Below are 12,428 nucleotides of genomic sequence, written 5' to 3' on the forward strand. Positions count from 1 at the left end.
AAAACATTTACACCCCTGGTCAGAGAATGATCACACACTCTCAGAAAGTTAGCTATAAAAAAAACCCCACCAATGTAATGAACGAAGACTGAATTAACGATTACAAATGAGTAATTAACAGTACAAACTTAGTCTTTGGCTATTGGCTTCTAAATCTGTGAAGTTTCACATGCACAAATTGCATATATAAGCAATATCAGCACAAGGACGCATGGTTTGAGCAATCTTTGCTACTGAACCACTCTCCCTACATGTACATTTAGATTATAACAATACTACAATTCTATCTTACTTGGCAAAAAGAAAAAAGGGGACGCAGGGTTCAACTGGCTGAACCAGGAAAATCTTTGTTAGACTTGAGCTTCACCTTAATCGAGGGTGCACTTCCTATCCACATTCAATTTGTACAAAGAACAGAACTTGTACAGAGAAAGGTTGATTTGAGAAGGTGTCAAAGTTCCTTCCTTGTTCAGTGAGGGGCATACCATTGGTCTCATAATTAATCAGAAGGCCGGCAAAAGATTTAATTTCTTTGCTTGTAAAGGAGGGTCTTGATAATTGGGCAGTGTTAAGGACTCACTGCATGTTTCAAAATAAAAGTGGAAACATATATATACTACCAAATCTTTGTCCTTCTCTTCTAGCAACATTTAATTTGCTAAATTTTAAGGAAGATGGAGATGAGTCTGCAAATAAGATGACTAAAATGAGCTTTCAAAATGAGTCATGCCACAAACTCTATGTGTACGTTCTATACAATGTGTTGAAGTATGTAGAGTCGGTCTCAAACATTTTATAAGTGTGGGACCGTATCTTATTTAAGTAGTTGCTATTTCAGTGAAGTCTATCACCCAGTATAAACATATGAATTGTAGGTTAGAGTAAATATACTCTAAACCCTACCTTCTTCTTGTGCCTCCATCCTTTCTTCTTCTTCTTCTACACTCCATCACTTTAACCTAACTAGCTAACCACTATATGTATCTCCTAGCATAATTTAATATGGTATCAGGAGCCGACTCTGTTTAGAGAATGCTAGGAGAGAGATCCGCAGTTTCAAAGTTCCAGTTTTAGTATTAGTTGCTGTCATAGTATTATTTCGCTTCCGCAATCTCTCGGTATTGATAAAAAGGAGTACGTTAGGTTTTCAAAAGGGGAAGGCGTGGTATCGTCTGTTTGGGTAAGAACTCGCCCAAACACACCAATAGTTTTGTAAGGGAGGTTGTTGTAATGAATTGTTGAGACTGTACCTTCAATGGCTGCCTACGTATCCAAATCGTTCTCTGGAATCAAGTCTCTCAAATGAACGTAGTTCTTTGTTTCAAAGGAATGGGGTATTTATAGGATAATAATGAGAAATATCATTTTCTTAATTGCTAGAAAATCTTATGTAATTATGTAAAGTCTTAATATGGAAGCATATCTTGACAAATATGTTTTCTAAATCTAAACCTGCTATATCTAGCTTATGGCGCCATAATTTTGGGCAAGGCAGGCATGCCATAATTTTAGGCGTGGCGGTGCACGCCATAATAATTTGGGAAGGGGCGCGCACGCCATAATTTTTGGGCAGACGCACGCACGCCATAATTTTGGGCAACGCAGGCACGCCATAATTTTGGGCGGCGCTGGCATGCCATAATCTTGGGCATCATGCCTAGTAGTGAGTGGCACTATAATGGTACCCAACGATGGTTGTTTATAAGGGTGCAAATATGGTGGCACATACACTGCCCCCTCTTTGCCGGATGGAACTAGTTCCTTGTGGTTAAGAATAATAACAAAAACTGGTTCAAAAAGGATGCGACAGTGGAAGTTATAAACAAAGGTGAAGATTGTGAAAAGAAAGCAACCAAAGGTTGTTTGCTTGGCATGAATGCTTAAGGCTGTTTGTACGACCATGAAATTGATCGTTGTTTTTGTTCACTGCTTAGTTCAGGCAACACCAGTGGTATGAAAACACTCAATACTAATTAGATGGAGAAATTTTTTAGGCGTTAAAAGTTTCGCAGTCGCCCCCAATTGTTGGCATTTCACTGGAGAAACAACCATATTCTACGACAGTTGGATAGATATTCCAACTATTCAATATCAACCAATGCTTACCCCCAGTTTTAAGGTGTGTATAAAATATTGGTGAAACTTGAGCTTTGTTGTAAAATTTGAGCTTTTGTGGTGCATGGATTGCAAATGCAAACTCTACGACTTTGTGGCGCATGGAGAGAGGTGCTGCAAACGCAAACTCTATGACTTTTTTGCACATTGAGAGAGGTGTTGTAAACGCAAACTCCATGACTTGGTGATGCACGGACTTTTTGATGCATGGAGAGAGATGTTGAAAATGCAAACTCCATGGCTTGGTGATGCACGAAGTAAGGTGTTGCAAACGCAAACTCCATGACTTTTTGGTACATGGAGAGAGGTGTTGAAAACGCAAACTCCACGACTTTTTGGTGCATGGAGAGAAGTGTTGAAAACGTAAACTCCATGAGTTGAGCCTTCATATCAACTGTTTGTCTTTAAGAATGGTAACTGAGTAATTGATATATATTATTTTTGACTTACTAACTGAATGAAAATAAAGAACTATGGAATAATGCATTTTATTGATGATTGATAATCTGAAAAACAAAAGAATATTACTTCAAGGACCAGTTCTAAGGAACTGTCGACCCAAACTACTAATTGTCTGGCTTGATAAAAACAAATCCTAATCCAAAGCCGAATTTGTTGTGTGAGCCATCCGTGTAAACCATCCATGAATCGGGAGATAGGGCCGTAAGATTTGTTGGGCCTTCCTCGCCCCCAACTGCTGGCGCTTCACTAGAGATGCCTTCGTCTTGGTTGACTTCAGGGATGAAATTGTCGATAGGGAAATATGCCATTTGGGATGCAAGTGCATGACCCTTTTCTAAAACGCGAGGTTCAAAATTGATGTTATAAGCACTTAAGTAGATGTCCCATTCTGCGAGTTTACTTGATTCCTAGGCACTTCGGAAAACTTTGCGTTGAGGATATTCCGTGTATACTTTGACCAATCTCCCTTGGAAATACAGCTTGAGGCGTCTGGCAGCATGAACCAACACTAGAGCAATTTTTTCAATTCTCGAATATCTGCTTTCCGCCCCCATTAGTGTTTTACTAATGAAGAAGATCGGACGACCGTCTTCTCCATCGATGAAACGTGGATCGCACTTACTGCAGATATCAGAATGCCAAGTAAGCTCCAACAGGTTGCCCTGTAGCTGGGCTGGCCAAGATTGGTGGCGAGACCAGGTAGTTCTTGATTGATTGAAAAGCATTTTCACAATCATCATTCCACCTTGCTGAGTCTTTTAACGTCTGAAAAAAAGGACGACACCGGTCCGAGTACTTAGAGATGAATCGATTTAGTGCTGCTAAGCGCCTTGTGAGCTATTGAATCTCCTTTTTTGTTTTTGGAGAGGGCATGGCTTGAATGGATCGGATCTGTTCTGGGTTAGCTTCGATGCCTTGATGAGTCATCAAATACCCTATAAATTTCCCTTATATTAGTCCGGAAGCACATTTCAAAGGATTTAGCCGCATGTTGAATTCATCAATTCTGTCAAAAACTGATTGTAAGTCAGAGATGTGATCTCCACTGTATTTGGATTTTACAACCATGTCATCAATATAAGCCTCCATTGTCTTGCCTAACATATCTCCGAATATGGTGTCGATCATCCTCTGGTACGTAGCCCCTATGTTTTTTAAATTGAAATGCATAACTTGGTAACAAAAAATCCCTTGGTCAGCTATGAATGCAGTTGCTTCTTGGTCCTTCACAGCTAGTGGGATCTGGTGGTAACCCGAATACGCATCCATAAATGATAATCGTGGGTAGCTAGGCGTAGCATCCACCAATTCGATATTCGTGGGAGAGGGTAGGGATGAATCGGGCAAGCTTTGTTAAGGTTCGCGGAAATCAATGCACACTCTCATTTTACCCCTCTTTCTTGGTAATGCAACCACATTAGACAACCACTGCGGATATGAAATTGGCCGTATAAACTTAGTTGAGAGTAAACGATCAATTTCCTCTCTGACTTTGAGTTTTCTTTCTGGGGCCATGCGCCTAGGCTTCTGCTGAACTGGCTTGATGGTAGGATCAATGTCAAGTGTGTGGCATTGAACTTCTGAGCTAATTCCTGGCATATGCTCGACTGACCAAGCAAAAATCTTTTTGTTCTTTCTGAGGAGTGCTACCATTTCCTTTTGTTCATTTTCCATCAGTTCTGCCGATATGAAAGTTGTTTCTCCGCCTAAATTCCCAATCTGAACTTCTAAAAGGCGGTCTATGGTCAGCGGTCCTTCATTTCTTGAACTAGCAGTGTAAATATTGTGTGGGACTGATTCTGATTTAGATACTTGTTGCGAATTACTGAGAATTGTATTTTCCCACATATCCGACTGACGATATTCCTCCAAGACCTTTTCGCGGATTGTGGAAGCCATCCGTCTGTTGCAAGATGTTACAAATTTTGTCAAGAGATGGGAACTTTATTGCACGGTGAAATGTAGAGACTCATCTTGCGTCCATCTTTGTGGAGCAGTCCCTTCCTAGGATTGCATTGTAAGGGGATTTGCAATTCATCGAAGGAATTCAATGTCGATTGACTTGTCCATTAAGCGTGGTAAAGAGACTCTTCCCTATGGGGTTGTTGTTGTTCCACAAACCCAATGATTGGATTATTTTCTGCAATAATTAAATTTTTTACATTTTGCATGTTCTTGTAGCAACCCCGCAAAAACGACGTACCGGATGTAACTTCCAAGCATTACCTATCATGATGCATTTGAACTTCGCCATAATCCAACGAAAAGCGAGATGACGACAAAGATCATAATGAGGATGATGGACGCCAATTAGATCTCTATGACTAAAACATAGGGGACCAGGCTCTGTAGTTTCTGAACGAATTCCTTCAACAAAATCAATGTTATTGGCGTGATAAAATTCACGAAGAAATCGAACTTAGCTCGTTGTTCACACTTTTGCCTTGCTCGTGAAATGTCATTGATTTTGGCATGACCAGCTAGTATGACATTGTGGCTAGTCATTACTAAATTTTGCTTCACAGTTTTTGAAAGCAAAAACTCGTCTAATTGTCCCTTGTCGACTAGTCTCTGTATTTTTCCCTTAAGGGATCTGCACTTTTCTGTTTCATGGCCGAAATCATTATAGAAGTGACACCAAAGATTTTTGTCACATTTAGACTTAGTGTGTTCAGGTAAGGGCATCAGAGGAAAAAGTAAGTTGCGTTCCTTGATCTTCTCATATATCGCATCATACTTGGCATTGAATGGAGTGAGCTTCATTTCCTCACGAACTGTGTTAACATTTTCAGATTTCTGTTGTTGCCCTTCCGATATGTTTTGCTTATGTTTTTCTTTACCTTCGTTTGAGTCTTTACTCCGAAAGTTTTTATCTCTGGAAGCTTTTGATCTGACATCTTCTTCCACATTAATGAACTGTTGCGTTCGTGCAAACAAATCGGACTTTGATTGTGGGGGGTCCCGTACAAGGGAGTTGTAGATTCTGTTTTTATCAAAATGAACTCCTTCCTTGAATGCATGAATGATCATTACGTCAGGGACATCGGTGACCTCTGCTTGTAGTTGGTGGAAACGAATTACGAACTTTGCCAGTGCTTCATCCTTTTGCTGCTTGGTGTTAAGCAAGATGTTGACATCCTTAGGACGTGTCCAATTATGCTTAAACTAATCTGTGAACTGGTTTGCTAATTCCTGAAATGACGCGATAGATTGAGCTGGAAAGCCAACGTAGAGCTTCTCCTTTTAACGTAGACGGAAAAAGTTTGCATAAAAGGGGGTCATCTCTGCGCCAGAGAATTAGCCTACTTTTAAACTCCATAATATGATCGTTCGGGTCACCTCCTGCTTCTTTGAATGTAGGAAGTTCTGGTTGTTTGAATCCTTCCTGATACTCTGCATTTTGTATATTTAAGGAAAATCTCCCGACGACATCTTCGTTCACTGCAAGGTATTTCCATCGTGCATTAGCGACACCCACGTTGGTTATTGTTTTCTTGACAATGTCTTTGATTTGTTGTTCCGTGAATGCCCGCCTGTGACTTCTAGATTTCTGATTTGAGGAGTAATTTCACCACGTTGCATCTCATGGTGTTGTCGCCCCCAACTATTGCTTTCTTCAATATTTGGCTGGTTCCTTAGGTTGCGAGACCTATGCTGATAAAAAGGGCTAAGCTGTCGAACTGGGGAGGCGCTTCTTTGGGGTCGTCGTACTCTAGGCTAACCTTTGTTAACCTGTCTGTATCGGTTTGCTACATTCAATCCATGTCTAAGGTCATGTTGCAATTCGTCTCTGAGGTCCTAATCTTGGTGTCCAACATTGAGCCTTATGGTGGATGTTGTCCACCTTTCTGATGCGCTATGATCAACCTTCAATGATCTTGTCATGTTATGACCACTGCTACGCCTAGTGTTGTTGGTATTTCGAGATCTGGATCGCCTTCTTGAATGGGATGTATGTCTAGTTGACCTTGAGTGATTCTGATGATGCTCAGGGACAGGCTCCAATGGATGGGATGTAGCGTAATTAAATTGTAGTCGGTTGAATACATTCCGATTTTCACCAGATCTGAGGGCTCTTGCCGGTGTGGAAGATGTAGCATCGGCGTCATCCCTTTGTACTTGCTTCCCTTTATCCAGTTGCTTCTGTAAGTAGTTGTTATGTTCTTTCTCTCTTCTGAATCTCTGACGCAACACTTCTAAAGGCACATCTTCATCTCCTATCTCCATATTATCTGAATCCGCTTTGTTTGCCTCTAGATCTTGAGAATGAGTTATTAGAGCCTGAAGTGGTGTACGTCTAGATCTGCATTGTCGTGGCACCTGGAGGTTTGAAGGCTGAGCTTGTAGATCTGGAGCGACTGGTTGATTCATCAAGGTCTGACTAGTCGGAACTCCGGGATTGGGTAAGTTGTTTTCTTCTTCTTGTTGTAATCTTGCGTTCTTGCTCACTTGCTCACTTGTTGTTTTTGCCATTACCGAATCTTGGAAGAAAGAACGTGGACGAAGGTTCGTTGGTAAGAACCACAGACGGCACCAATTATGTTTGGGTAAGAACTCGCCCAAACACACCAATGGTTTCGTAAGGGAGGTTGTTGTAATGAATTGTTGAGACTGTATCTTCAATGGCTGCCTCATTATCCAAATCGTTCTCTGGAATCAAGTCTCTCAAATGAACGTAGTTCTTTGTTTCAAAGGAATGGGGTATTTATAGGATAATAATGAGAAATATCATTTCCTTAATTGCTAGAAAATCTTATGTAATTATGTAAAGTCTTAATATGGAAGCATATCTTGACAAATATGTTTTCTAAATCTAAACTTGCTATATCTAGCTTATGGCGCCATAATTTTGGGTAGGGCAGGCATGCCATAATTTTGGGCAGCGCAGGCACGCCATAATTTTGAACAGGGCAGGCACGCCATAATTTTAGGCAGGGCAGGCACGCCATAATTTTGGACAAGACAGGCACGCCATAATTTTGGGCAGGGCCGGCACGTCATAATTTTGGGCAGGACAGGCACGCCATAATTTTGGGCAGCGCAGGCACGCCATAATTTTGGGCGGCGCTGGCATGCCATAATCTTAGGCATCGTGCCTAGTAGTGAGTGGCACTATAATGGTACCCAACGATGGTTGTTTATAATGGTGCAAATATGGTGCCACATACATCGTCGTCTCGCTGTATCTCTCAATTTCTACGTGCAGGCATGCACTCGCTCAGTTAAAGAGTCTTCGAGGCGTGCACGCGCTCGGAGTACTGTATCTCGCAGTTTCTTATTCTTTCCATCAAGTAAGTTTTTCTTCTCTTTACAATGACTGATGTTGTTCCAAAATCCGATGAATTCAATAATACGTCTATTTTCTTTGTTGGTATGACCTCTGTCAAATTGGAGGGTGTTGCCAATTACCTTCAATGGGCGAGGCGCATCTTGTTTATCTTCTTTGGAAAAGGTAAGGAAAATCATCTGACAGATTCCCCAGATGATAAAGGAAAGACAACCTGGACGAAAGATGACACCTTGGTTAAGAATTTCCTGTGGAATACTATGGAAAAGGATGTTTGTAATACTGTGCGGTTTTTCAAAACCTCTAAGGAAATTTGGGAGTATCTACATGAATCATACTCTCAATCTCATAATACTTCTTGTATCTTTCAATTGTATGAGAACATCTTTGATCTCACTCAAGGCGATATGTCTATCTCTGAATATTACAATTATCTTCGTAGCAAGTGGGGAAGAACTGAATATTTATCACCCACTTACTACAGACATAAATCAGTTGAAGAAACAAAGAGAGGAATTTCGAGTCTCAAAATTCCTATCTGGGCTACGTCTCGAGTTTGCTAATGTGAAAGCCCAAGTTCAAGTTGAATCTAAGCTCCCTACTCTGTCTGAAGCTTATTCTTGTCTTTCTCGTATTACTGCACCTCCTCCAAGGCACAATGACAGTGCGGCTTTATTGATCCCTCCAAGTAGCAATAATAACCCCTCCTCTAGTTGTGGTAATGGAGGTAGAAGGGGTAGAGCCGGTCGTGGACGTGGAGGTGGTCGTAACCAAGGGAGTGGTCGTGGTCGTGGTATTGGCGGTTTTTACCCTTGTGAGCATTGTGGGCACACAAATCATAGTTATGATTTTTGTTAGGATATAACAGGACGCCCACCTTTGTGCAAAGCCAACAATGACATAGTAGTTGATCAGAAAGTGACCGATTTTAAACAAGTTCAAGAAGACCTTGCAACCCTGATGAAGCGGATACAAGCTATTCCAGTCAGTTCATCGAGTTCATCCAACCAACCCACTGCAACCCTAGCCGATTCAGGTAAAACATGTCTTCATACTAGTGGTAACAACTCTTGGGTCATTGACTCAAGAGCTTCTGATCATATGATAGGTAATCCCCAGTTTGTTTTCTAATCTTGAGTATACTCACACACCATCATATGTCATATTAGAAAATGGGGCTAAGGCTAGTATTCTTGGTAGGGGTACTATTCAGTTAACTCGTAATATATCACTTGTCTCTGTCTTGCTTATTCAAAATTTCCCTTTTAATCTATTGTCTATTCATCGTCTCATCCAATCTCTTCACTGTAATGTCATGTTTTCTTCCACTCATAGTTGTATTTCAGGATCTACAGACAAATACACTAGTTGGTGGGGGATATGAGCATGGGGGCTTCTATTACTTTCAAGATGGTTATGGGCACTCTCACCAAAAGCAGGCTCTCACAGTCTCAATCTCTCCCGTTCAGTGGCATAGACGTCTTGGTCATCTTTCTCTGGCTAGTTTGCGAAGTTTAGTTCCCAGTATTTCTTCTAGTATTCAGTCTTTAAGTTGTGAGGTTTGTGAGTTAGCTAAACATCGTCGTGCTACTTACAAAAATAGGTTAAATAAGTGTTCTAGTGCTCCTTTTCAGTTAGTCCATTCAGATGTTTGTGGTCCTTGTAGAACCACTGGCCTTTTTGGAGCCAAGTATTTTATTACATTTATAGATAATTTCTCTCGTGTTTGTTAGGTATATATTATGGAAAATCGTTCTCAAGTATTCTCTGTTTTTCAAAAATTCTATGCTGAGATTACTAATCGATATTCTGCACACATTAGGGGTGGGAATTTGGCCCTAACGACTAACCCGCCCACGACCGACCGATTCTAAGCCCCTATAAAGCCCTCACAACTAAAGCCCTCACGAGTTTAGGTCCGCCCCCCCCTAATGCCTTCTTCTAAGGGCTAGGGCTAAGATTCTAAAACATAGGCCGACCCTAACCAAGCCCTAACCGCCCTTTTCATACTTTCACTATAAATACACATACCATAATTGTCCAACTCTTTGTTAAATATTTTCAATTAAAATAACATTGTCCTTTGTAATTTATCACTTACACCCAAGGGTACTTCCAATAACTTGTTTTATATAACAAAAACTTGTCAACTTAGCGACCATGAAGAACAATGAGCACTAGCCTAATAAAAATAAGACTTTATTCCTTTGATCATCAAGTCAAAGTCCATAACTTATTATTCTCAATTTCTTTTCTCACTTATTTCTTATAAATTATATTTTTATTCACATCCAAGCCAAGTCTAAAACTAAAGATTTCCTTCCACACCATTAAAAGCAAAATCTGAGAGCGGACATTTGTAACATAGAAACCAAAACAACCTTTGTCGAGGAAAAATGACATTTGTAATCTCAAACCTTTCTCCATCACTTGTTCAAAAGCCAATATTTTCATTTCCATATACAAAGCTTGAATCACTTTTAAATTAGAAGAAATGTAATATTATATTTGTTTGAATCTATTATAGAAATAATTTATGATATTACAAATAGTTTAACAACTTCCATGACCTTAACCAAAACTATTATGTTTCTTCTTTATATATATTACTTCTTCCTTTAAAATGATAATATAATTATTTGTCTATGTATTTCAATGTTAAATGTAATTTTAGTGAGGTTTGAGTACAAGGAAGAACAAATTCGAACTCTCGATGTACTTGTCATTAGATTGTGGATGTGCATTTTAAATTTTGGACTTATCACGAGGATTATTACTAGATTGGTTGGACTTTGAGTTTGTAGATTATTGTACATTTTTGTAATATAAATGAGTTTAAAACCGATATATAAAAAAAAAAAAATATATAGGCCCGCCCTAAAGCCCGACCTAAAGCCCGACCCTAAAGCCTTTAAAAGAGGGCTAGGGTCGGTGGTGGGCTTGAGGTTTTCGACTTGTGACCGGCCCGACCCCGCCCTATGTCGATTTTTAGGGTCGGGCCGTAGGGCCGCCCTAATATCTTAAGGGCTTTAAATGTTTAAATTTTGGGCTAGCCCGACCCGACCCATTGCCCACCCCTAGCACACATGCATGTTTTTCGAACTGATAATGCCAAAGATTATACCTCTGTAATATTCAAGTGTTTTTTAGATGACCATGGCATTACACATCAAACCTCCTGTGTGGATACACCTCAACAAAATGAGGTTGCTGAGAGAAAGAACAGACCCATTCTTGAAGTCGTCCGATGCTTAATGTTTCAAACAAATCTCCCAAAGTTTTATTGGGCAGAGGCAGTCCTTACTACCACATACTTGATTAATCGTATGCCCTCTTCAGTGTTAGGCGGACAAACACCACACTCTGTTCTTTTTCCTGATCAACCTTCTTTCCATCTTCCCCCTCGTATTTTTGGTTGTGTCTGCTTTGTTCATAATCTTCAACCGAGTCATGATAAGTTGGACTCTCGTGCTATTAAGTGTGTTTGCCTTGGGTATTCATGTACACAAAAAGGGTACAAGTGTTATAGTCCTCATCTGCACAAATCATTTGTGTGTGCTGATGTTACTTTTTTTGAAGATGTTTCGTTTTACTCTTTAGAAGGGAAGATGTCCTCTGAACCAATTGAGGATTGTGTTCTGCCATCTGGTGTTGTTGAATATGATCTTCCTGCGACTATTGGTGTTAATGAGGGAGCTCATAATCAGGTTATCGGCATCGATGATGTTGGAGCTCGAAGGCGGGCGGCGTCATACCAATGGTCCTACAAAAAGCGTGCGTTCTATTGATGTTCGCAATCCATTAGATGGAGCGCAAGCGCGCCCACCAGATGGCCTTCCAGAAGCGCACACGCGCCCCTTACCTACAGCTGCTATTCAGAGAGTTTGAGGCCGAAAGTTCAACTACTCCCCTGCCTTCACCTCTTCCCACTATGTCTGTGGATCCTATTGCCATTCCGTCTGACCTCGATGTTCCTATTGCCCTACGGAAACTTGAACGCCCACTTGCCAGTATGCGTCTTCCTAGTAAGTATGCTCAGTATTCTATTTCTTAATATGTTTCCAGTGATCATTTACTACCATTTGTCAAGTCTTTTGTTATGTCCTTGTTGTCTGTCGCTGTCCCTTCTGACTACAGGGACACTCTATCCCATCCTGGTTGGAAGCAAGCAATGGACGAGGAGTTGAGTGCCTTGTATTCTAGTGACACTTGGGTCCTTACAGATTTTCCTTCGGGGAAGAAAGCGGTTGCTTGTAAGTGAGTTTTCACTATTAAGCATAATCCGGATGGTACTATTTCTCGTTTAAAGGCTTGCCTAGTTGCAAAAGGCTTTACCCAGACTTATGGTATTGATTACTCCGAGACGTTTTCTCCAGTTGCAAAGTTAGCCTCTGTGCGTATTGTTATTTCTCTTGATGTTCATCATCACTGGCCTCTGTTTCAATTAGATGTGAAAAATGCCTTTTTACACGGAGATCTCTTGGAGGAAATCTATATGGTACAACCTCTTGGTTTTGTTGCTCAAGTGGGAAAGTCTGTCGATTGAAGAAGTCTCTTTATGGGC

The 12,428-nt window shown here is 40.6% G+C and overlaps 1 protein-coding gene across 1 annotated transcript; it reads right to left on the reverse strand.

Moving 5' to 3' along the window:
• Window positions 1-4,887: 4,887 nt before the first annotated feature.
• On the reverse strand, window positions 4,888-5,607 carry LOC147491995 (uncharacterized). Its single transcript, XM_086567375.1, has one exon. It carries the CDS (start codon window positions 5,605-5,607, stop codon window positions 4,888-4,890), a length of 720 nt encoding a protein of 239 aa, XP_086423501.1.
• Between the last annotated feature and the right edge of the window lie 6,821 nt (window positions 5,608-12,428).

Source organism: Coptis chinensis, chromosome 6 (genome assembly GCF_015680905.1).
Source record: "Coptis chinensis isolate HL-2020 chromosome 6, ASM1568090v1, whole genome shotgun sequence".
Lineage (NCBI taxonomy): Eukaryota > Viridiplantae > Streptophyta > Magnoliopsida > Ranunculales > Ranunculaceae > Coptis > Coptis chinensis.